This window comes from Amphiprion ocellaris, chromosome 15, assembly GCF_022539595.1.
Source record: "Amphiprion ocellaris isolate individual 3 ecotype Okinawa chromosome 15, ASM2253959v1, whole genome shotgun sequence".
Taxonomy (NCBI): Eukaryota; Metazoa; Chordata; class Actinopteri; family Pomacentridae; genus Amphiprion; species Amphiprion ocellaris.
This window is the reverse complement of record NC_072780.1, coordinates 23,381,822-23,408,128: the sequence shown is the minus strand read 5'-3', so window position 1 is coordinate 23,408,128 and position 26,307 is coordinate 23,381,822. Positions and strand designations below refer to the sequence as shown.

The following is a 26,307-nucleotide window of genomic DNA, read 5'->3' as shown; positions in this document are numbered from 1 at the left end:
AGCAGCCCAAAAAGTTGATTTCATCATCAGATTCCATATTCATGTATTGTGCACATAACTTCTATGTTATCTTGGTCACACGAATGATTATCATGCATACTATTTAAAATTGTACAAGAAACAAAAAGGCATTGTGACCAATTCCTTTAATTCATTAGTACATTTTAAATCAAAATCAAAAGAAGGTGTCAATCAGAATGATTAAATGCTTATATGACAGTTTTAAATGTCTGTGCCCTCTCCACCTAGGGGCAGCTCTGTAAGGCAGTGATCTCAAAGTGGAATTGTATGTATTCTCTTTTACTCTGGAGCAACACAATCCCCAAACCCCTGTGAAGAAACTGGAAACTGAAGCAGAGAGGAAACATTATTGAACAGGTGCCTGGCAAAAAATGGATGCTAAGAGTGTCCATGCTTACTAATGGGCTTTAGGTCTAAGAATCTCTTTTAACCTCTTAACATACACTTGCTGAAATCATCTTATTCCTTACTGATCAACAGTACCAGCTTGTTCCCACTCTACATTACATCATTACAGTGAAAGAAACTCAGGGTTTGTACGTGTAGCATAAGTTGGTAATGATCAACCAAAATGCATATTATGAGGTTTATTAATATAAGCAGTTATTTTGAGATCAATGTTTTTTTTACTTAAACATAAATTTCTAGTTTGTTTTGTGATGCTGGGTAAAACCAATCAGCTATCAGAGCCTTGTAGGATAAATTAAAGGTGTTATCTTCCTACAGAGCAAGCAGGCTAACAAACTACATCCAAGGCAAGAAGTGGCAAAAAACAGCCACAAAAATTGCAACAAGCAGCTTCCAGTTACTGAAGGAAAAATTATGTAGATGAGATGGATATATTACTTGCTGCTAATAAACAAAAAATGGATTTGTAGAAATCTTTCATTCCAAAAAGACAAGTAAGCTGTGATGAAAGATATAATTCAGCAAAAGTTCCAGACAGTATACTTTTTTTAAAACACCAAATGACAAATGGCATGACAGATACTCTCTCAAGCTAGCTTAATAGGAAGACATATTGTTCACTTAACATAGATTAGCCACCTATTTATATCTCATACACAAGTTTGCAAGGCTCATTACAATCAGAACTCACGTGAATTCTGTATACAGTGGTCTTTTCATTGAAATACAACATATATATTTTTAATATGTGCATCTCTAAGTGCCACATCTTTGGGCGTAACCGTTTAGGGTTTACATTTAACTATGTGGTGTGTCATTTTGCATAAGAGCACAATTACTAGCCAAAGGAAAAATGAGCATTTTCTATAAGAAATTGACAAGATAACACCAACAAAACAAACCAAGCAGTAGAACCAACCAAGACACAGTATGAGGAATGTAGATAATTAAATGTAAACCATATAAAAGGAGAGATTGCAATGCAACTAAAGACGGTAACATCTGTTGTGGGCAGAAAAAGAGTTTTGAATGAGAATGTCTACAGAGCAGTATAGGGGCAGCAACTTAGTCCAGACCTGCTGAAAGAGATGGTGAAGATGATGAGGTATATGAGTCTGCTTGACCCAGCTGCTCCTCACATCAACAAAGACACACACTCACTCACTCACACATTCACACACACAAACACACCCTTAATCCATCTTCTCCTTGTGAACCAGCTTGGGGGCATCCACAAAGTCTTGGCCATTAAACAGGATGATCGTGGCTGTAATTGCACTCGCAGCTCCCCAGAACATCACGTAAGCTAAGGTCTCTGTCCATGTGTCACCTGGAAGACAAACAGAAATTAAGTATTATTTACATAGTCCCTTTAAGGGCAGATGTCACAAAGTTTTTTACAATACAGAAAAAAGCAAAAGAGCAAATAAGAGATACCGACTGACATTAAAAGCAGACAAGCAGATAAAAACAAGAGGCCAAACAACAATCCTGAGGTGCTTTTTTAAAGTGACCATAGTGAGCACAGCTCTTAAGTTCTCCGAAAGGGGGCTCCGAAGTTTAGGAGCTACAACTTTAAAAGCACAGTTTTCTTTTGTCTTAAGCCAGGAGGAACAACCAACAAACCCTGTTTAGAGGACCTCAGATTCCTCAGATTGGTATCATATGACTGCAGTAGCTCTTAAATAGACAGGTACATAAAGAGAATCACAACAATCTAGAACTTCTGGATGACTTGGTCAGATGCTTGGTGGCAAGCAAACAATGTACATGTTGTTGAAGACTTAAAGCCTGACCCATAGACACCTAGATTACTGTAGGTAGCTTAAATAGATTAGGATAAAGAGACTTTCCAACACCTTCAGGACAATGCCAGCTGGAGCGCAAATGAGAACTTATGTTTTGTCTGCATTTAGATGTTACAAGAGCTGCAACTTTCGTTATGACCACTTTTAATCGATTAAATGCGATGATAATAATTGCCAATGAATTGCATGATCAGTTAGTTGAGTTTATGTTACGATGTATGACTGTGGGGATGTGTGACAACATCTCCTGAGGTGTGGAGGCTGGTCAATGCCATGCCTTGTGTAGCTCACACAATGAAGCATTAGGAAATGACATCTCCTTTGTCTATGCCAATGCCAAATGGTATCAACCAGAGGGACACTCTACTGTTTTTGGTTAGGGTAGTTTGGATAAGACAGCAGAGCTGATCTAGTCTAGAAGTCCACCCCTTTGTCTCTGGTACAGGCATTTCAAAAATGGGAGAGTAACAATGTAGAGGAGAAATAAATACGAAAGAACAGCTATCCACAATTTTTGCACATTTGATGAAGCACACATCCTTCATTTTTATTTGTAAGATGCTTGAAAATGCAATGAACAAAATGTAAGTTTGGTCTTTGAAACAAATACTGGAAATAGTAAAATTTTGCTTTTCTGTTTTTACCCAATTAATGTTTAATCAAGTGTGAATCAACAGATTAGTCAATTATTGAAATAGTTCTTCGTTGTAGCCCTGTTAGAGGCAATTCAGTAGAACAGACAGTTCTGAAACATTTTTGAAGCTTAAACAAAATGTGCAATTGAATATCATCTGCATAACCAGGAGTCACCTTTAAACAGAAGTCATTTATACTGGTTTTCAAGACGGCAGCCTGTCTCTTATGTGTGATACGCATTTTCATTTCTATTTTAAATCAATACAGATTTCTGCAGCTGCTCAGAGTATTTTTTGTATTTTTATACTTGTTGATACTGTGCTACAAGTAGAGAGAATTGAGTTACTCCTGAATTGTTGTTTTCACTACACAGCCTGTGTAGACTCGGTTCCGCTGACCAAAATGTGCCAAATATCTACATCTTTTTTGTTTAGTTTTGCTTTTGCAAATAGTTTCTATGGAAAAGAGCGGAATTCCACTAAATATAGGCAATCAAACAATGATAATAATGACATTGTTGAATAAATGACGCAATTGTTGAAAATTGGGAAGAAAAGACCAAAAAAGTGATGTAGGGCATTGGGTTACTAAATCAGATTGACACCATAGATACAACAGATTCCAAACTTAGTAAAACGCTCAAAGTACTATTAATATTCATTAATTGCTTGAGGGTTGGAATTACTGGAACCCCAAGAATAGCCATCAAAGTTTGTTTTACAAGCAGCTCCTAGCTCTTTTTTAAGGAAATATTTTCATATACTTTTTTCAATAGCATATAGCTAACTAAACAGACAACAGAGAAGAAAGACTGCTGCTTGTTTGACAGTAGTTACAGACATTAAATGGTCCTATAAAACACTTTATGATTTACATAGCCTAATAGCTATGCTAACAAATACTTACAAACTCACAAATATTAATCCACTACAAAATTGAATTATTTGTTCATAGGATAAGAATTCAGCAGTGCAGGCCTAAAACAACACACAGAAAGTAAGTGTTGGTTGTTGAGCTTACCAGCCATGAGAAGACAGACGATACACATGGAAAATGCCACGAGCATAATGATGGGCAGCTGCAAAAACAACAATTATTGAAAGGATTAGAACAGTCACATTCATTGCTGCTGCTGATACCATAGACAACAGTGATATACTGACTGTTAAGAACTTCCAGTCCTTCTGCACGCGAAGAGGGGTGGGTCCATCTGACTCATCAACCGCAAAGTTACCCAGGAACAGGTCAATAGAATCCTGAAAACAATGCCACACTCGCACTTTTACTGGAGTGATCATACATACTATTCCAAACCAAATATAGTTTCATTTTCAATAATATATTGTGTTATGTGGAATTTTGTACATTGTTTACACGCTCCTGTTTACTGCTAGTTTGCAATAGAGAAGATGTCTACGGTAGTTCTCTCGTAAATCATTTTCTGAAAGTATTGTGTTCATATTAATTCAGCAATAAATTCTTTTCCTCTCCAAAGCCAGGGAAGCCTTATGTTTAATTTAGTCTACTGCATAGTTCTTCAAGTGATCTGTGGTCTGTTAATAAGATATTCACATTGGATTGGCTCTGGCCCTATACTAATTTCTTAAGTAACAATGGATCTATAACAAATAATGCTGAACATCATGCCTGTCTGACTCCATCGGAGAAGTTGTTTTTGTAGTAGCGGATCATAGAGTTCCAACCGTCCATGAGTAGCCCCCACCTGGTCCTCTTCCCCGTTCTGACAGAAAAAAGAACTCTGATTAAATAGCAACCATGACAATAGTCTGACAATAGGCAGGGACTGTCGTATACTACAGCACTGTACCTTGTAAAGTCTGTTTTTAAGGCTCCAGTGCCTGCATACTGTACAGCACATGCATTGGCATTGTCAGCCCATGCTGGTTAGAGAGCACAGAGAATATGATCACACACTCAAAGGCTACAGTTTCCTCTAATCACACAGCATATGCAAACAGTTGCGCATACAGAAAACGATACCATTCTTGTAGATCTTCTCAAACTCAGCCTGCTCTTCAATCCGCTGCCCCACATTTAGAACCCCCATCCTCTGTGAACACACAGGAAGAATACCTGTATTGGTCATTAACATCCAGGGTTTTTGAAGTGAGTAAAATGTCAGATTTCTGAACCTTTTCATGTCTTTCCAGGGAAAAAAAGACATATTTCTAGTTGACTGGGAACATAAAGAGTTATATTATTCAAAATATGTCCAGTCTCCTTATTGCGAACCTCTATTTGTTGAATATGTACAGTTATGAACAAACGCTTACACATGCTTGTAAAGATCATACATCATGGCACTCTTGAGTTTCAAATTACTCCTATAATTCTTAATTTCCTATGATGGAATCACTGAAACACATGCATCTTTGTCACACAAAAATCACTCATTTTGATTCATAGATTTCTTGTGGGTAGTTATCTGGAAATATGACAAAATCTGCAGTATCAAAATTATACTTACAACTTGAATCATCAGTTTTGGTCATTTACAAAGCTGTGGTAATCACATTTGCTTTGTGGCATGGCCCCTTAACTTCTTCTGAATAATTAAGACTGAATACTGCTGGGGACTTTTCTAGGCCAATCTCAATACGGCCTATTTGACACACTCATGAGACTCAGCCACAAATGCTACAATTAAAATTTATTTATAGAGCACTTTACAACACTCAAGGTGACCAAAGTGCTTTCCAGTTAAAATCGAACAGTAAAATTAGAATAAAAGCAAATTAAAGGAAAGCAACAATAGAACACATGTCAAGAAAATAAAATCAAATTAAAGCTGCAAGCAGCGTTGAACGGGTCCTCGCATCCTTTCTGGTCGGCGACCCCAAGCATGTCCATCAGGCGATGCAGCGAATGAGAGTGTATTTAAGCCCATGAATGCGACCAGGGCTGGATTCTGAGCACACAGGTTAAGTTTCAGGCAGATTGGAGCATGCACAGGCTATTTATGCAGCACTTTCTGTCCATCCACCAGGTGGCGCTATCATTGTGACGGTATATTGGTCTATGGAATTCATCAGGACTGGACTCTGATCACACGTAAAGTTTACACAGCACCTGATGTTTCATGGCGAAGGATCAAAATTCCAGAGGCCGCCACCGACACTCCCTTTGACTTAAAATTAAAATTTTGATAACTTTTGATCATTAAGGCCTGCTGTATGTACTGGTTGAATTTGAGGTGAATTGGAGTTACACCCTAGGAGGAGTTCGCTGTAGAAAAAATCAAAAATCGGCAAAATCTGACATTCAATGCAAAATAGCGCACTTCTTGTTGGGTTTAGGGTATGGGTCCTTGAGGTTTTTTTATTTACCCTGACATGCTAAACATCCCTCCCAAATTTCATTCCTGTAGGTCACACATGGTTCAGGGGCTGAATTGCAGGTGGTGCTATAGAGCCATTTTGCCACACACAGGCGCAATTCCAATAAAATATAAAAATTTTCATCACTTCAGATTTTTCTACAAATTTTCATGAGTTTTTGAGCATGTTCAGGCCCTCAAAAATGCGATCATTTCAGCCAGAAAATAATAATAATAATAATAATAATAATAAACCTAAGGGTTTCAATAGGGTCCTCCGCGCCTTCGGCGCTCGGACCCTAATAAAATCTAATTAAATAAGATAAAATGTCACCATATTACTGAGTATTAAAAGCCAGTCTGAAAAAATAATACATTTTGTGCCGGGCTTTGAAAAGCCAAAGTCCGTGACGGTGCGCATGTCAGGGAGCAGTTTGTTCCAAAGTCTGGGCCCAGTGACTGAAAAGGCTCGATCACCCCAGTATTTGTACCTGGCCCTAGGGACTTCCAGAAACACCTGATTTGTGGACCTTAATGCCCTGTTAGGGTTTCGGACAGAAAAAAGTTCAGTCAAATAAATAGGTGCAAGGCCGTTGAGGGCTTTAAAAACAAAAAGCAAAATTTTAAAATCTATCCTAAAAGAAACTGGAAGCCAGTGGAGGGAAAAAGGACTGGGGTGATGTGCTGACGCCTTGAAGAGTTAGTCAGAAAATGGGCTGCCGCATTTTGCACCAACTGGAGGTGGCTCAGGGCTGACTGGGAAACACCAACATAAAGAGCATTGCGGTAATCTATTCGTGAGCTGATAAAAGCATGAATAGTCCTTTCAAGGTCGATGCGATTTAAAAAAGGCTTTACTTTGGATAAAAGACGTAATTGATAAAAACTTGCTCTGACCACATTGTCAATCTGTGTGACGAATGTAAAACTGCTGTCAAAAATAACCCTGAGGTTCTTTACAGACAGTTGTAGCTTTGAAGACACAGAGTCTGAATCTGCAAGAACATTGTCACCATATAAAATGTCCTCAGTCTTGTCTTCATTTAGATGGAGGATTTTTTTCCCCCAGCCATGACTTGATGTCATTGATGCAGTTTGTGAGGGATTGAAGAGCACCACTTTTGTTTGGGAACACCGGTAAATACAACTGGAAATCATCAGCGTAGCAGTGAAATGCTAATTTATGCCTTGCTATAATTGACTCCAGTGGCAACATATAAGGTGAAAATAGCGAAGGGCCCAAAATGGAGCCCTGGGGAACTCCACAAAACAAAGAGGCAACAGAGGAGGACAGGTAGCCAATAATTAAGGAAAAAGTCCTGTTGGTCAGGTAAGACTTAAACCACTTGAGTGCAGTACCACGGATGCCAACATAATTATTTAAGCGGGACAAGAGAATGGGATGGTCTACTGTATCAAATGCTGCCATTAAGTTAAGCAGCACAAGGACAACAGGACGTTTGGCATCAACAGACACAGCTGTATCATTGTGTACTGTAAGCAGCGCAGACTCTGTGTTATGCCGTGGTCTGAACCCAGACTGAAATTTTTCCAGAATAAAATTGTACAATCACTAAGTCTAAGGAGCTCAGCACAGATCTGTGAAAGCAAAACATCAACTTCAACAAGTCAGAAAGTCACTTGGAGTCATTTCAAATCAGCTACAGATGCCAAAATCAACTGCACAAACAACTGTAAGAATTAAGTGCATGGTACAGTTGTGTCACTGCCACAATCAGGAAAAAAATACAAAATATCACCTGCTGCTGAGAGACAATTGGTGAGGTTGGTGAAGAGTCAACCAAGAATCACCAAAAAGCAGGTCTGAATGAAATAGAAGCTGCTGTAACACAAGTGTCAGTGTCCTCAGTGAAGCATGGTTTACATTACCATGGGCCTCGAGGTTGCCGTGCAAGAAGGACGTCTTTCGTCCTGGAGCAGCACCTTAAGGCTCAATTGAAGCTTGCTGCTGATCATATGGACAGTAAAAAATGCCTTCTGATAAAAGTGCTGTTGTGAGATGAAACAGAAATTGAGCTATTTGGCCACAAAGACCAGAAATATGTTTGAAGGTGAGAACACTGTACCAAAAATTAAATACTGTGTTTTCAATTCTGTAAATAGAAGTGGTCAAGGGTACTACCAGAAACACTGCCAGAAGCTTGTAGATGGCTACCAAAAGCGTTTAGCCCAGGTGAAAATGGCCCAGGAGCATTTCACCAAATATTTGCATTGCTGCATGTATATTTTGACCAAGAAGATTTTGCCACATTTACAGAAGACTTACAATAAATCTATGAAGGAACCAAAGTGCATTAACATTGTGACAAAAGTGCATGTGTTTCAGTGACACCATCATACAAAATTAGGAGTTATAGGAGTCATTCAACACTTAAGACTGCCATGATATACATGGACTTTAGAAGTGTATGTAAAGTTTTGTTCACAAATGTATATAACATTACAGGTATTGTTAGTTTTAAATTTCCAGTTTTAAAAGTTTAGTTTTAACTTGGAGTCTAAATGAGTCACTCCATCTGTGGATGAAGATAAGCTCCTAAAAAAGCTGGCAGGATGGATGAAAAAGTTTTGTATAGCTACTTTTTCCAAGGCCAAGAATGAATTTTGAACTCTGCATCTGACTTTTAATACAAATCACAACAGCTACTGAGCTCAAATATCAACATATCTGTAGGATAACTGAAAAACCCCAATCACTGATGAAGTGCTCACTGAAGCATACTAGCAGCACCTAGGGTCTGTAAGAACCTTTCAACCCTACGCCATGAAAGCATTTTATGTTTTTTATTGCTGTTATAAGAGTCTTAGTAATAGTGGGGTTAAAACACCTGAAGCTGAGACTGTAGTGAACGTCGGGCCAGCAGGCTCTGGATAACATTGGTCCTATCCAAACAGTCCATGCAGTTACTGCGGAAGACTCCTCTCTGCTGTGCCACGGTCTTTCCCTCAGAGTTCACCATGAAGTAACTACACACAGAGAAATGTCTGAATACTCATTCACAATACACAACTAGACATAGGTCTAGGAAAGCTGGTTAACATACTTGTATTCATCTTGTGTCTCTGCAACAGTATCCACTAAGATCTGAAGACGGTCCCATCTCATGTGGCTGCACTCTTTGTGGAAGTCGAAGGCTATGTAACTAATGACAGAGGAGACAATGTTAGTGTCCTACAAGTCCTACAGTCCAATTAAGACATGGTGTCCTGATCAAGACGATTTGATCAAATAGTATTTTTTTGTTACAATGGTAGCAGAAAAAGATGCACTTGTATAAGTGAACTGAAAAACATTAACTAAAAACCTAAAGTGTCCATCAAAAACACAGTAAATTATACTACAATCAGTGGTCTGCTGTTTTATTTTTTACAGGAAATTTATATATTAGGATGCTTCCTACACATGAGTTGCAGACAGGAACAGATTGCTAACAGGGTGCTGGTGGATAAAAGATAACTACATATAGCAATGCATTTTCGTATTCAAAATAATTCCATGCAAAACTTTAACTAAAACAAAGTAACAAAGTTAGCTTGATGATTTGAAACAAGTCTCGAAGAGAAAAATCTATCAGATATACAGAGCATAAGAAAAGCCCTGGACCAACACAGCATTTTCTACCACTAATATTGTTACAATAAAACAGTAGAATAAGACCAAAATAAGTCAGGGGGAGGGGAGAACATTGACTAGCCGCATGTATAGACAGACTTGCAGTGTCCAGGTCTTTGATTGCTATATATACAGCTGCATATAAACTTGTTCTCGATTGCCATATAATCTCTTTTCTCAAGTACATGTAAACGCACTGAATAACAACATAGTTGACTATGTACCCAGGGAACATAAAAACTGTAGGAGGCACCAAGTGACACTTACTTGAGCATACCATTGTTCATGCCAGTAACCATCTTGGCAAAGGCCTGCTCCAGAGGCTTCTCTGAGCCCTTCTGATTCACCTGAAAAAGAATACTCAGATGGCCTAGTAACTCTTTTAAGTGCATCTATTTGCCATTTAATAAATAATAAAAAACGGCCCCTTACCAGATTCAGAATAGTTTGCTTCCCATAGATGAGGAGCTGAGAGTCAAAATGCCGCTGGAAACCATCCAGCTATACAAAATTTTCAACAGATTATTGATCAGATTTTCAGTCCTATCACAATTAAAAAAGGCACACAGACATGTACAATTATTGGCCACTTTAATAGGTACACCTTGCTAGTAAAAGGTTGGACCCCTTTTGCCTTCAGAACTGCCTTAATTCTTTGTGGCATACAGGTGCTGGTCATATAATTAGAATATCATGAAAAAGTTTATTTATTTGAGTAATTCCATTCAAAAAGTGAAACTTCTATATCATATTCATTCATTACACACAGACTGATATATTTCAAACGTTTCTCTTAATTTTGATGATTATACCTTAATACTAATGAAAATCCCAAATTCGGTATCTCAGAAAATTAGAATATTACTTAAGACTGATACAAAAAAGGATTCCTAGAAATGCTGACCAACTGGCCTTCAGCTCTTCTGCATTGTTGGGTCTGGCGTATCGCATCCTCTTCTTCACAATACCCCATAGATTTTCTATGGGGCTAAGGTCAGGCAAGTTTGCTGGCCAATTAAGAACAGGGATACCATGGTCCGTAAACCAGGTACTGGTAGCTTTGGCACTGTGTGCAGGTGCCAAGTCCTGTTGGAAAATGAAATCTGCATCTCCATAAAGTTGGTCAGCAGCAGGAAGCATGAAGTACTCTAAAACTTCCTGGTAGACAGCTGCGTTGACCTTGAACCTAATAAAATACAGTGGACCAACACCAGCAGATGACATGGCACCCCAAACCATCACTGACTGTGGAAACTTTACACTCGACCTCAAGCAACGTGGACTCTGTGCCTCTCCTCTCTTCCTCCAGACTCTGGGACCTTGATTTCCAAAGGACATGCAAAATTTACTTTCATCAGAGAACATAACTTTGGATCACTCGGCAGCAGTCCAGCCCTTTTTGTCTTTAGCCCAGGCGAGATGCTTCCGACGCTGTCTCTTGTTCAAGAGTGGCTTGACACAAGGAATGGGACAACTGAAACCCTTGTCTTACATATGTCTGTGTGTGGTGGTTCTTGAAGCACTGACTCCAGCTGCAGTCTACTCTTTGTGAAACCTCACATTTTTGAATGGGTTTCGTTTCACAATCCTCTGCAGGGTGCGGTTATCCCTATTGCTTGTACACTTTTTTCTACCACATCTTTTCCTTCCCTTCACCTCTCTATTGATGTGCTTGGACACAGAGCTCTGTGAACAGCCAGCCTCTTTAGCAATGACCTTTTGTGTCTTGCCCTCCTTGTGCAAGGTGTCAATGGTCGTCTTTTGGACAACTGTCAGGTCAGCAGTCTTCCCCATAACTGTGTAGCCTACAGAACTAGACTGAGAGACCACTTAAAGGCCTTTGCAGGTGTTTTGAGTTAATTAGCTGATTAGTGTGTGGCACCAGGTGTCTTCAATATTGAACCTTCCCACAATTTTCTAATTTTCTGAGAGACGGAATTTGGGATTTTCATTAGTATTCAGGTATAATCATCAAAATTAAGAGAAATAAACATTTTAAATATATCAGTCTTTGTGTAACGAATGAATATAACATACAAGTTTCACATTTTGAATGGAATTACTGAAATAAACTTTTTCATGATATTCTAATTATATGACCAGCACCTGTACTTTCAACAAGGTGTTGGAAACATTTCTCAGCGAATTTGGTCCATATTGACATGATACCATCACGCAGTTGCTGCAGATTTGTCAGCGGCACATCCATGATGCCAATCTCCCATTACACTATATCCCAAAGATGGTCTACTGGATTGAGATCTGGTGACTGTGGAGGCCACTGGAGTACAGTGAACTCATTGTCATGTTCAAGAAACCAGTTTGAGAATATTTGAGCTTTGTGACATGGTGCATTATCCTGCTGGAAACAGCCATAAGAAGATAGTACACTGTGGTCACAAAGGGATGGACATGGTTAGCAACAATCCTCTAGTAGGTTGTGTTGTTTACACAATGCTCAGTTGGTACTCAGGGGCCCAAAGTGTGCCAAGAAAATACCCACCACATCATTATACCAGCAGCAGCAGCAGCCTGAACCACTGATGCAAAGTAGGATGGATCCATGCTTTCATGTTGGTCCATCCAACTGCAGCTCACTGAATATTTTCTCTTTTTCGGACCATTCTCTGTAAATCCTAGAGATGGCTGTGTGTGAAAATCCCAGTAGATCAGCAGTTTCTGAAATACTCAGACCAGTCCATCTGGAACCAACAACCATGTCACGTTCAATGTCACTTAAATCCCCCGTTTCCCCCATTCTGATGCTCAGTTTGAATTTCAGCAAGTTGTCTTGACCACATCTACATGCCTAAATACACGGAGTTGCAGCCATGTGATTGGCTGATTAGCTATTTGTGTTAACAAGCAATTGAACAGGTGTACCTAATAAAGTGACTAGTGAGTGTATATACATGCTCTTACATGGCTCATGGTTTTACTGATTATTGGTTTGGGCTTGTATTTGAGGTTGGGTCTCTGACTCCAGTAAAAGGGCATCGAGCCTCGTGTCTAGGGATGAAAAAAAAATAGTCTTTACAAAACCTTAAAACCTTCACAAAAAGCTGTAGAAAACGCAAGGTACAAATTATCCATAAAGTCTTTAATAATGTGATGCAACCTCATACTTGCCTGTACAAATGAAGCTTTTGCTCCTTCATACAAAACTATCTGTTCAGTCTCCACAAAGTTAGCTGCATGACCTTCGGAGTCAATGCCTGTGGAAACAACAAGACAGAAAACATGCATGAGTAGTCTGCAGTGTCAGTAAGCAAGCCAGTAGCGATATGGACAACCTTCTGCTACTGTTCAATAGAGCAAGAGAATCCTATTAAACTGTACTGGCTATCAGCTCCTTGGCTCTCCGGTATCCTAGTGATGCCCCCACAATTGGTGTATTTCAACAAATACAATATTTCAGGCTTGTCTTTTTGGGTTTTTACCTCTAACATAGTATCTCACACCAGCCCGGAAGCAGCTTCTCCTCGATATAAGTATCCACTCAAAGATCTTCCCATTTATACGGCATGGTTTCATGACGATGACTGGACCAGGAGGATCAAAGAAAATTTTATTTTCAGGATCTTATTCTACCTCAGCTCAGCTCAGTTCAATGTGGAGTAGATTAAAAAAAAAGACAGTTCAGTAAAAAAATAAATAAAACTTAGAACCACACTCTCAGTGTAAAGGATACATCCATGGACAACAGGAATGGCAAACTTATGAAGCTATGGAGAAATAGTGACAGGTAATGTAATTGAAATAAATAAATAGATAAATAAAGAACCATTTGCATGACAGATGTGTTACCTCTGGCTGCCCAGCCAGTTCTCTCAGGAGGTTCCCATTCCACACAAACCTCTGATCTGCCTGAAAGTCACAATTGAGTAAGACATCAACACATAATTCATCTCAGAATTCAGAGAAATTTACTTACACAGAAAGTCATATGGTAAAAGTTTTAAATGGTCAAGAATGTGTTTTTGTGATTTACACAAAATATGTCTATATACATGTCATTATTAGATGGTATTATATATGACAAATTTTAACAGTAACTTAGGTGAGTTGCTGTATTGCCACATATTTGTAATTTTAAGACAATGATAAATAGATATTGCATTACAAGAAATATACAGAACTTGAAGAAAAGCAAGTATTTTTTGACAAAAAGAACAAAACCACCTCTCTATTTGTCAATACTTTCTGATGTCCCATAAGTTGAGCTGTTCTTTGCTATTCTACTACATTGATCAGAATGGTGGCGACAAAATTCAGTAGCATAACCAGACTGCATCCATGAGAATACAACACCTTTGTAAAACAGTTTTAACAAAAAATTAACATTACTATTTTTATGCAGGTAGGATATAATGCAGGACTGCATTAGATTTAGCTAGCTGTACCTAATGAACAAGTAACTGAGTGTTTACACACATTTATTTTTAAAAAGGCTCACGTATGTCCTTCAACAGCTTGACACTTCAGTTTTTAAACAAACAGGAGGAAAATTAAATAGCACAGACAATAAAAAAATTAAACTAAAAAAATCGGGATTTTGCCACACTCAGTCCCTGTTAGTGTGATGGCACTTGAATGCACACAGGTGTTTCTGACTTTTAGGCAATGAGTACATGGATATAGACTGAATTTCTGTAAAGGCAGCTTCTTAGAATTTTTTACCCTCTCAAACAGACTCATCTCCTGGAAGTCAGGGCTTGTGTTGGCCAGCCGCTGCAGTGTGTGTGTCAGGTCAAAGTCAGTACAGAAGTAGAAGCCATCTGTAGTCAGCACATTGTTAATCATTGACAGGAAGGTCTTATTCTCTTGAGACTAGAGGAGGAAAGAAAACATACTTTTAGTGTTCAGAAAAACTCATGACAATATTCTTTACAGAGAGCTGGGAGAGACACACCTATATGTTTTACTTTGCTAGTGATCCACCTTTTCTTCTCCAATTATAGTTGTGAACAAAAGTCTGCATACATGTGCAAAGACAATGTATATTATGTCAGTCTTGAGTTTCCAATGACGCAGTGACGGAATCATTACAACAAATGCATCTGTCACAAAAAAAACTATGAATTGTGGTTCTTTCATAGATTTATTCTAAGTCCTCTGGAAATATGCTGAGTAAAGAAAGATACATACAGCAATGCTAATATTTACATAAATGGTCCTTGGCCATTTTCACCTCAATTAGGCACTTTTGGTAGCCATCCCCAGGCTCCTGGCAAGCTTCTGGTAGTTTCTCTGATAACTTCTCTTCACAAAATTATTGTAATTCAACTTAATTTTTTGGCATTCTGACAGAGACTTGTTTCTTTAGCACAGCCCAGAGGATCTTGATGAGGTCTACATCAGGACTGTGGGGAAGCTAGACTAAATCCTTAATTCTAGCCTGATTTATCCATTCCTTTACCACTTTTGATTTGTGTTAGGGTCATTGTCTTGTTAGAACACTCAACTGCGTCCAAGACCTAAACTTTTTCCATGATGGTTTTAAGCTTTCCTGAAAAAGGTTGAAGAAAACCGCCTTCTGTATTATTCCATTTACTTTGTGTAAAGCACCAGTTTGACTGGCAGCAAAACAACCCTAAAGCACAATACCACCACCATGCTTGATGGTAGGTTTGGTATTCTTGGAGTGTTAAAGGCTTTATCTCCTCTCCTCCAAACATATTTGTGTTCAATGTGGCCAAATAGCTCAATATTTGTTTCATCAGACCACAGAGCTTTTCTCTAGAAGGCCTTTTTTTCTTTCCCTGTGATCAGCAGCAAACTTCAGTCAAGCCGTAAGGTGCCACTTCAAGATGAAAGGCTTCCTTCTTGCATGGCACCCTGTCTGCCCACGGCAATGTAAAGTATGCTTGACTGTGGACACTGACACCTGTGTTCCAGCAGCTTCTAATTCATGGCCTGGCAGATTTTGTCATTTTACCAAAAGACCTTTAATGAAAGTATGAAAGAACCAATTTTTTTTTTTGCGACAAAGACACGTGTTTCAATAATTCCACAATAAGAGTTACAGGAGTCATTGGAAACTGTATTGTATGGAACCTTTTGTTCAAAACTGTAACTTTGTCTAGTATCTGCCGATATCAAATACCACTCTGATGTAAGACCTCTCTTTTATGCCCAACTCTGCATACCACACTGCATGTGCCATTTTGTAAAGTAACATGAACCTGAGCATTTCTATGGCACAAGTAACAGATTCTTATTAGGTAAAATAATAACAATAGAGGCACGAGAGTTGGACTGGCAACGAAGCTACCGTTCAAGCCTTGTAACAACAACAAATGGCAAAAATACATTTTTCACATTTCTTCTGACAATCAGATAAGTACACAAATACATAGTTTTCTCAATCATTGTCTGCTGCTGATTTTGAGTGTATAGACTGACTGACCTGGATTTCTGAGAGATGCAGCACAGTCTTCTTATAAGAGACCACATCAAAGTCCACAGCCTTCCACACAGCGTGGCCCAGGAGGCTGCCTACATTCCTCTTCCGGGTGATGACGATCAGGTACATTCCTGTGTGGTGCAAGTGGTCAGTCTCGACAGTTTCAAAAACACGCTCAACTGAGCAACGACAGTACCAAGCTGTATTAACATGGAACCTACCTGCTACCAATCGAATAGTTCCCATGATGCCACATATAGGCTTGGTGACTGCTGAGGGAGGAACATCTTTTTTCCCTGTGAAGGCACAACAATACATAAAATATTGGACATTTTATAAACTAAGTAACAATTAAGCCAATTGTTCTGTTTAATCAGAATCAAATTTCTGCTTTTCTAATTAACTTACATTTAATGAGGAAATCTGAATCTCTTATTGCAAGAGACCTGACAACAAATGGCTAACCCTCACTTAACTTTACTACCTCATTTTGTAGGGATTAGCCAGCAAAGCAAAATCATTTGAGTCTTTGACCCTCTGCAGACTTTCTTTGAAATAAGCTAAAACAACAGATGAAACTCTTAGAGAGATAGGAATTTGAAACAGTTGCTGAGACATCAAAATGCACAGAAAGCAAACTATTTGCGAACATGTGATGATAAAGTGTCAAAAACCTCAGACAAATGTACAAACAGTGCAGCACAAAGACTGGCCTTGAAAAAGAGGTCAGAACATTAATGTTTAATTTATCATGAAGCTTAAAGACAAAAAAATGCTATGTTCAATATGCTGTGTTCAAAATCTTGCCATCTCTACACCATAGCTTCAACAGCTGGGTTGTTGTATTGTCAGTGATGCACAGTATTTAAACTCTGAAACACTTCCTACCTGTCAGGGTCATTTCATTTGAAACCCTGTCAATTGCCAATACAGCATCAGCCCCTTCATCACAGGCCTCAATGAAGAACTTCTCAGGGGTTGTGTGCCTTGGAGAGAACATGAAGAGAAAAAAGTTGAGTTTTTAGTCAGAGCTAAATTACAGCAGGCAAATGTTCAGTCACCCAAAGTGCTACAAAAGAGTTTTTGTGATGCTGAAATAATCAGTAAATTAGCCAACTGGCTTAAATGTAAAACTATTATTATTATTTTCCGTTAAATTGAACATTACTTTGTTGTTACCTGCTGTCTTGATAAATACCAACAGCAACGTCATCAAGGCCACTCTGCGGAATATACTGTTTCTATGTTTCCTTATCAGTTTTTAGTTATCAGGCGCATCCCCTGTGGAACCAGCTCCCAGTTTGGGTTCGGGAGGCTGAAACCCTCTCTATTTTTAAGACCAGGCTTAAAACCTTCCTTTTTGACAAAGCTTATAGTTAGGGCTGACTGGGGGACTGTTACGCACCCGTCTAGGGGGAAGGTGCGCAGCATAATGTTTGTTTTTTCAAAAAAAAAAATAAGGTGGAATATTTTCCCAGTCCCCAAAAATGATGAACAGTTCCGCTGAAAAATGACAAAAGGTTTATTTACAATCTTCTACAAATCAAAGAGGCCACCACATGGGCTATTCATTCAAGCAAAAAAACACCAAAATAATTGGATACAAACTAAAGAGGCATTTTAGCACTCAAACAAAAGATCCTATCCAACAAAACCACAACTTCTACAAAAATAAACCCAAGTCTAACAAACAAAAAACACACTTTCTTAATCTAACCAAAAAACACGGGTATCAAGGCAAAAGTTTGGAGTCTGGGAAAAAACAAAGGGTGCTGCTGTCAGAGAGGCTCCCCTCATCACTGCCGGCCACCAAGATTTAAAATGGTTTACAGCCAATCAGTGCTGGGTCCGCCTTGCCACCAATAAGCTCCAGCACACAAAGATCCACAGACAAACACAACACCCACTACAAACCAACAGGACGAACAGACCACTTACACAGAAAACAAGGACGAGACAAAGATCTACAGACAAAGACAGAACACCCACTCCCAGAGAACAAAACAATTCAAAACTACAAACACAACATTACCAAAATACGGCCACAGCCGTAACAGGGACCCTGACGGGGTCAGCTGGTGTCTTCATTTGCACAACTGACTTCCCCTTTCGACATCCTTTAGTTTGCCCCTAGTTATGCTGCTATAGGCCTAGACTGCTGGGTGACCTCTCTTGGTGCACTGAGCCCTTCTCTAACTACCTATGTATTTACTATATATACCATTATTGCATTACACTCACACTGTTTCTCCCTGTGTCCTTTCTCCGAGTGTCCCTGGTCCCAGAGCTGGATGCTTCAGATCTGTGGTTGTTCTCCCACCAACTGTAACCCTCTACCTCTATCCCTATACCTCTATCCCTCTACCCCTCTACCTCTATCCCTCTATCTGTATCCCTCTACCTCTACCTCTCTACCTCTTCTGTCCCTCTCAACCCGCCCGGCCAGCAGGCAGATGGGTCCCCCCACATTAGAGCCGGGTTCTGCTCGAGGTTTTTTTCCCTGTTAAAAGGGTGTTTTCCTTGCCACAGTCGCCTTTTGGCTTGCTCTGGGGGTCAGGCATATGGGTTCTGTAAAGCGTCTTGAGACAATTTGACTGTAATTGGCGCTATATAAATAAAATTGAATTGAAAATTCCACTGCACGCTACTTAATTTTACAAACTCTTCAATTTAACGGAAAACATTATTTTCCGTTAAATTGAACATTACTTTGTTGTTACCTGCAGTCTTGATAAATACCAAACATCCACAGAGTTGTGTTTTATAACAAGAATTTTTTTTAAAAATGCAACAGACTGTAATTTTACTAGTTTGTGAATAGATATATTTGTACTGAAAAAGCTGAAAAGCCTAACCTTAACCCTAACCCTATACCTCAACAAGTACATCACACTAGTTGAGAAGTTTAGTTTGACGTTTGAAGCTCTTTAGAAGTACCCCCACACTACATTCAAATATGCATAGTACAATGACACTCTCAAAGACATCCAGTTGTGACCAGGTCACAGACTGTGACTTACAGCTGTGGGAGCTGTGAACATTGTTAACCATGGTGAAAAAGAGAGAAAACTACTGTCACAAATGTACAACAAAACTGAAATCCAACCCAGCCACTTTATGCTACTGACACCCTGAAGGTGGTTTCAAAAAACCTATTTTATGCAGAAGGATTCTAACTCAGTGAAGTGATCTGGACGTTTTTCATCAAGGTCACACAGTGGGTTGGGTGAGCTTATTTATGAATGTTCTTAAACATTTGGATGCAGTCTAAATCTCTGCTGGCTCTGCATGCACTGCTTTGTATTTAACTGTGACCTCCACATAGTTGTCAATCTCTTTTAAGGGGAATAAATACATATTACACTAAAGCCACACTCACCTGAGCCTGTGAAGCACATTTCAACACAAGCAAGTAGTGAAATCAGCATGCATGTTGTCAAGTAGACTGAGCTGCATTCCATGTCCAGTAATCCCATTTGGCCCAATACAATTCTTGCTAATGACTTTCTTTCAGGGCTACACAGTGGCTTGGTGGCTAGCACTTTTGCTTTGCAGCTAAAAAGATCCTCGGTTCGCGTCCCCGTCTTCCTGGGATCTTTCTGCATGGAGTTTGCATGCTCTCCCTGTGCATGCGTGGGTTTTCTCCAGGTACTCAGGCTTCCTCCCACCATCCAAAAACATGCTGAGGTTCATTAGTAACGCTAAATTGTCCGTAGGTGTGAATGTGAGTCTTCTTGTTTGTCTCTATGTGTAGCCCTTTGATACACTGGTGACCTGTCCAGAGTGTCCTCTGCCTTCACTCTAATTCAGCTGAGATAGACCACAGCCCCAATGTGACCCTAATGAGGATTAAATGGTGTGTGTGTATGGATGGATTGATGGATGGACAGACGTTCTTTCATGTTATCTTCTCTTACTCTCCCCATTAGTCCCCGCAGTATATGACATTTTAACATACTGCCAAACTAATGAACGACACCGAAATGTTACAGAAAGCAAGAAAAACAAATGGACTGGAATGGCAAAACAAATGCAAAGTTAGCTTGGGGAAATAGTTTATTTAACTAAAGCTTGGTATGGCAGCAGAATTCCTTTAAAGCCACTCAATTCAGAAAAGAAGCAGAGATCATGGCAACAGCTTTATAATGCACAGCTTTAAAACCCTGCAGCACAAAATACAACCTCCTATTTAGCTGCAGTGACGTTTGGAACTAAGGGAGAGGTAGTGAAACAGTCAGCTGCTGTAGTGACACAGCCACTCCATTGTTTGCCTTACATAACCTAAACCACACTAAACATGCCTGTGCTAGATCAACAAAACACTGTACTGAGACACAAACTGGAAACATTTTGTAAATTTTTGTCTATCTACTTTGCAATGCTGTTGTTTTTCTGACTTAATTTTTGTCTTCACTGAATAACTGAATTTTTTTTTACTTTTCAGGCTTCAACAAATTGTCATACACAGAGTCACAGTTTATCGTCTGCAGTTAAGTCATTTGTTATATAGCAGCCATCCTCAGTTTGAATCCCGAGCTCCATCACAACTGTTGAGATGTTTTTATGTACTGTTCATAAAGTAGTATTTAAATTGTCATCAGACACATTTGTTTAGCGTTTAGAGAAGTTTAAACTTAATCTTTTGTTATCAGTACATTATTATTCATTATACATCACTTGAAGTACTGTTTAATGTCGCATGTATAACAAATACCGCATGCATACTGCAGCCTCTCCGTCACTGTTTGGATATGGATATGTCTGAATGAAGCTGTGAGGAACATTAACATATGAGTGACCGATGTCTGAATGACAGAATGTTACTTTAACAAATCAATGATCTGCTAACAGATGGATGCTCTCTCAAAGTGATGGCAGACACAGAACAGGGTAGACAGAGATTGTTCTTACTGCAGGAAATAACAGCAGCTCAAATGTGTTTGAAGCTACAAGCCAGGTTTCCCCCCTTTCCAACTGGCTTAGAATGAACATTTGTTGCCATATTTTGAGCATAAACTTGAAAGATATATTCTGGGGACATGTGAAACTAACATTGACCTGGTAGAAAGAGGTAAAACATGGGCATGTCAGAGGGTGTCAAACAGAGCCGTAGCCATAATTAGTATAAACGCTGAGAGAAAGACCCTCTATTTTTGTTTCACATTTTATATATTCATTCAGCTGCGATAATGGGTTTCCCTGTAGCATTCTGGACTAAGTATTGCAACAGGTTTTGACCATTGTCCAAACCTGTTTCAATACTTAGTCCTTAATGCTACAATGCATGAGGTAAAGAAATAGAGCAAACCTTTTTTTTTTTTAACCTGGAATTGGAAATTAAGGTGTAAATAAGAGGTCCCAAAAATAATGAAAGCAAATGAAGGAACGTCTCACATGTCCCGCGAATGTGTCTTTCGGTTTTTCTGCTCAAAACATTACTGCCTCTCACAGACACGTAAGCGGAAAGCATGAATTGGTTGTGACTGTGGCTACCCTGGCCACCCTTTGCCTCTGACCCTAGTCCAGAGACACTCCGTCATCGCCAAATGTAACTTCAAAGAAAACACCAACATATCTGCAATATGTGCAGCACAGACAGGCAGGACAGGGCGGCTCGCATTTTGAATACGGTGAAGAGTATGAATGAGGGTGTGTCTGGAAAAGTACAGAGAACTGTCAGCTTTCACAGAGCTGACGCTGAACGTCACCAAATTTCAACGTTCGGCTTACAGACAGCTGAGTAACAGACTGAATACCCAAAACGTGTGTCGTAACACTACTGTGACATTGCCAACCCTGAATGAAACGGACTTCAGGTACTAAAAGAATAACATACGACTAAGCCATAAACAATTCTATGTTGCTTAGCTAGGTTAACTTACTTTGTCTCCCTGTTTGCACTGAACGTCATCAGGCCAGGTATTGAAACGGGCCATCTGACAACCACATGCTGACCTCCTGCCAAGTCTGTATAATGATGCCTAGTTATATCGTCCATAATGAATGAGTGTGGAGTGGAATGGTTTCTGCTCTACCAGTCGAGCCTGTCAGCAAACTTTGGCCGCTGTGTCACCAACCCTTAAACTACTAGTGAGCGAAAGCTCGTGTTTTACCTCAGGCACAAGCTGCTTGTTTGCCTTTTCACAAAAATGGAAACAAGAAGAATTTGGGCGGAAACGGTTAACTACTTTATATGAAGGCTACTTACAAATTGTATCTCTCGTAGGCGGTCGCCATCTTCGCTCCGTGTAGCTGACCTTAGTGACGACAGCAGTGAGTTGATCTGAGTGTGTTGCCAGATGCGAGATGAACAAGGCGTGATGCAGCTTCCGCTTCCAGTCCAACACAACCTGGCACCCCTGATGATGACGGGACCTGTAGTTCAGTTCATTCCGTTCACTCATTGCAGTACATAGCGTTTGTGTGTTGCATAGCCTAATAAATCAAATACTGGACATTAACTCCGTTAAATCTTTGAAATGTCAACTGTACAAAAACGTTATTTCACTAAAATGCTAATTATTTGCTAAATGTTAAAGCTTATCCTCATTCAGGGTTGAGGACCAATGCCCCGTAAGGTACAGTAACAGTGTGTACGAATATTCTCAAACCACTGTTCAAATTTCCCATTTATTTCTTACTTCTTACTTTATTGGTAAAGTATGTCATAATTACGTACAGTCAAGATTATTTAGCAATAAATGCCACATAGCCCGCATTATAAACAAGTATCAATATTTCAAAATGCAACGCCATTAGAACAAGTGGAAAAATAAACTAAATTAATTTTCAAAATCCTTTAAGTGGACCTGGGATATATGAGACATGAACGCAATACAGTCTTTTATATAGACAGAAGTTAAAAGACAGATACAAAAAATATACAAAGGGATACCAAATCTAAGTGCATAGAAACACAGAAACTACATTTTGCTAAAATTAAAAAAAAAAAAAAAAAAAAAAAAATCTTTCAGGCGATCGTGTACTTTCCCTTTCCTTAAACGTAACGCTAGTATGGTACAATATTCTCTGTGCAATTCACAAGTACGGAGCCCCGGAAGGGACATGGAGAAAAAATCCCAGGAAGGATCCCGAGAAATTTTTGCAAGATCCCGAGAAAGTTTCTCGGGATTCTTCCAGGTTTTTTTTTTCTTCTCCATTTCCCTTCCGGGGCTACGTACAAAAGAGCCTGCCTATAATAATAATAAAATCTCAACCAAAAATAGGCATATTCATGGCACCCAAAGAGTGCGGTGAAGGACCCCTGTATATATAAGCCGTGGGCGGAGACATCTGCGGTCTCTGGTTGGTGAATCTTGACTTGTAAAGATGTAGGCACTGTCCTCACGATTTGTCCAGAATTTAAACGAAGGTAAAAACAACGCATTAAGCGTCTGCTTCCTCCGTGTTGTTCAGATTAATGTAGTTTTATTTAGGCCAAAGTGGACGAACGGCTGAGCGTGTCGTGGTTCTTTGCTCACCACGTGGCGACGAGACCACAATGGAGGAACACGAAGCTGACTCCTTGTCGGAGGTTGTTGGTCCTATAGGCCGAAGAGTTGATTTCCTTCGCGAATGTGCAGAGTCGAAGACTGGTATTGAAGATACTCTATAAACTACTATTGTTGGTGGCTGAATCAAGTAAGTATAGGAGACAGCAGGTTTTCTTACATTTGTTACTAGAAGCAGTGAGCGTTTTTATAGAATGCGTTTCTGAGTCCCATGTCACGTTGGGTATCACAACACATTTATCATACTGGTGCGAAGTATATCTAGTAGCATCTCTATACAGAATAAGCTGTACCAAACCAATATTTAGTAATACTAAAATAGAAACATGGTGCCATTCTTTAGACTTACTTGAATTTATCTGCTTGTATGTAAAGGCACAAATATTTGCTAGTGTCGGTGCATTGCCTACAAGGCCATAAAAACACAGCTATAAAGTAAAAGAACCTGTACTTAGACTCTAAATGGATTGGAGATGCCTTATTTCCAATTGGGCAAAGTCAATAAGATGTAGGTGTGGGCATAAGGCATTTGGTCTGGCCATTAAAGCTGATTCTGATTCAGTCCAGTCGTTTGTGCATGTTCAGTGAAGGCCTCCATATGATAAGTACAGAGATTATGCAAATGCATATTACTTGATGTAAGTCCACCCCCATGATAAATTAGACTTGGCACAATTCTTTCTATGTTTTTAAACTTTTCTCATTTAACTGTAAAACTTTGGATTTTTAAATTTCCATGTTTTTCCCCACTGTTGCATGCATTTCTGAATTTTAATGGTTCATGTGGGTTGAAGGGAACCATACATTTTTAAATGTTTAACCTAAACTTGACTGTGTGGTGTAAATGATCTGCTCAACTGCTCTTTAGGTCACACTAAAGATGGATGCAACATGAAGAAAGGAGTGGGGAGTTGAGCCTGCAGTTGGTGAGTTGAGCTTAGTGAATAAAGTGCCGTAAAAACCAGTATGCTCCTGTGATGATTCACAAGACTAGAGTCTCTGACTATACAATGAAGCTCTTTCACAGTGCACTGAACATGCATGGGACAGACTTTCAGTCCAAACTGCAGCAATCAAAGCTGGTCTTCATACTGTTCTGTCCTCAACAGGTGTTGAAAACATGGGCGACTAGATGGAGAGCTCTTCCTGGTAAGCATGGGGATCTAAAATTTTCTGCTTTTATGTGGAATGATGATTTCATAGACTAGAGTCTCTGAGAAAATTATGAAGTTGTTTTCACAGTGCACTGACCACAAAACCAAATCAGTGTTACAGCATGTTTAATCCATTTACTGCAAATCATATAGACTTTCTAAAGCTCTGCTGGGTATTTTTTCCTCTGCTCAACACAGAAGCATGGAAACTTAGATTTCATACTGCTTCACAATGACTGTAAAGGCTGACACATTATTCAATGGATTCCTTCAAAGGTCTGTCCCTTAAATTCCAAATGCAAGTTTGCTAATTTAATCATTTAGACATGCCGACAAGTTGGAATTCATGCACCTAGATCTGAAAGGTTAAGGGTGCTTGAAGCCTTGAAAAACTGGCCCAATTTTCCAGGACCTTTACTGAACACTTACCTTTAGCACTGTTTCTGTGCTTTAAAAAAATCTATCAAAATATCTATCAGAGCTGCAAGTGTGATTGCAGTAATTGGGCTAACATAGCCTAACACATTGATGTCTCAGAATTTGTCTTTTTGCACAGTGCTGTGGTAATGGTGCTTTTTGTTTTGTTTTTTTCCTTTTAAGGTCATCTGCACACTGGTGGGAGCTGGTGCCTCTGTTTCTGTAAGTACCAGCATCTTTGGAAATGAAGCCCATTAGTGTGGATTTCTTTACCGGGGTACTGTAGATAATAGTCCAGCTTGTTGGTTTTGCAGTAAGGATTGGTTTTAAATTATGAGAGTAATGCACCATTTATCTTAGTGATTTGCTTTTAAAGCGAAAGACGTCATGAGTACACAGTACAATAATATTTGTTAATTAACTGTTGAGTTAAAGAACATTCAAATGTGGCTTCACCACATTTGAAATTTAAAGCTGCTGTTTGTCTGAGTTTGGTCAATGATGATGCAGTTATTCGGTTCGACTGATACAAGCTGAAGTCTACTCGCAGCGCACTGAGACACTCAGACTGTTGGAGCGTCTGTTGAATTTGATAAAAGCCAAATACAAGTGATGAAATCACTTTCTGTCTTATCAGGTATGAATGGCAGCCTAGGCTTGAGAAGTCATCGAATGGATCAGATTGGCACTGGTATGACAATGTTTCTTTGAAGGTTAAGATTTGCCTTGTCATTTAAGCACAATGTATTATATAAATTTATAAGAATAACTTCTTCTAATGTAGCGCAAGTGCCATAATTGGATAAAACACTGTTGAGGTAAAAATGCGACATAGATTTTGCAGTTTCCATGCAGACTATAAAATATTGAGATCTAAATGTTGACATGTTAACTTAAAGACTGAATGTCCCTTTACAGGTGCGGCGCTTGAGATTTGCAACTGGTCCAAACTGTAAAGATTGTCAATATCAAGCC

At 39.2% G+C, this 26,307-nt stretch overlaps 1 protein-coding gene and 1 non-coding gene across 2 annotated transcripts; one reads left to right on the top strand and one right to left on the bottom strand.

Annotated features, from left to right (window-relative positions):
- Positions 1 to 129: 129 nt before the first annotated feature.
- Positions 130 to 22,604, bottom strand: sacm1la (SAC1 like phosphatidylinositide phosphatase a). Its single transcript, XM_023295185.3, has 20 exons — positions 22,459 to 22,604; positions 17,139 to 17,236; positions 16,472 to 16,546; positions 16,254 to 16,381; positions 14,525 to 14,674; positions 13,652 to 13,711; positions 13,536 to 13,569; positions 13,285 to 13,386; positions 12,974 to 13,059; positions 12,767 to 12,853; positions 10,277 to 10,345; positions 10,112 to 10,191; positions 9,276 to 9,374; positions 9,060 to 9,198; positions 4,875 to 4,944; positions 4,702 to 4,774; positions 4,521 to 4,614; positions 4,037 to 4,129; positions 3,894 to 3,951; positions 130 to 1,759 (listed from the first exon to the last, which is right to left on the bottom strand). Exons 1-20 carry the CDS (start codon positions 22,485 to 22,487, stop codon positions 1,623 to 1,625), a joined length of 1,761 nt encoding a protein of 586 aa, XP_023150953.1. The 5' UTR covers positions 22,488 to 22,604; the 3' UTR covers positions 130 to 1,622.
- A 2,341-nt stretch (positions 22,605 to 24,945) lies between these two features.
- On the top strand, positions 24,946 to 25,014 carry LOC111585797 (small nucleolar RNA SNORD52). Its single transcript, XR_002747873.1, has one exon. It is a non-coding gene; the product is annotated as a small nucleolar RNA SNORD52 (small nucleolar RNA).
- Positions 25,015 to 26,307: the final 1,293 nt, after the last annotated feature.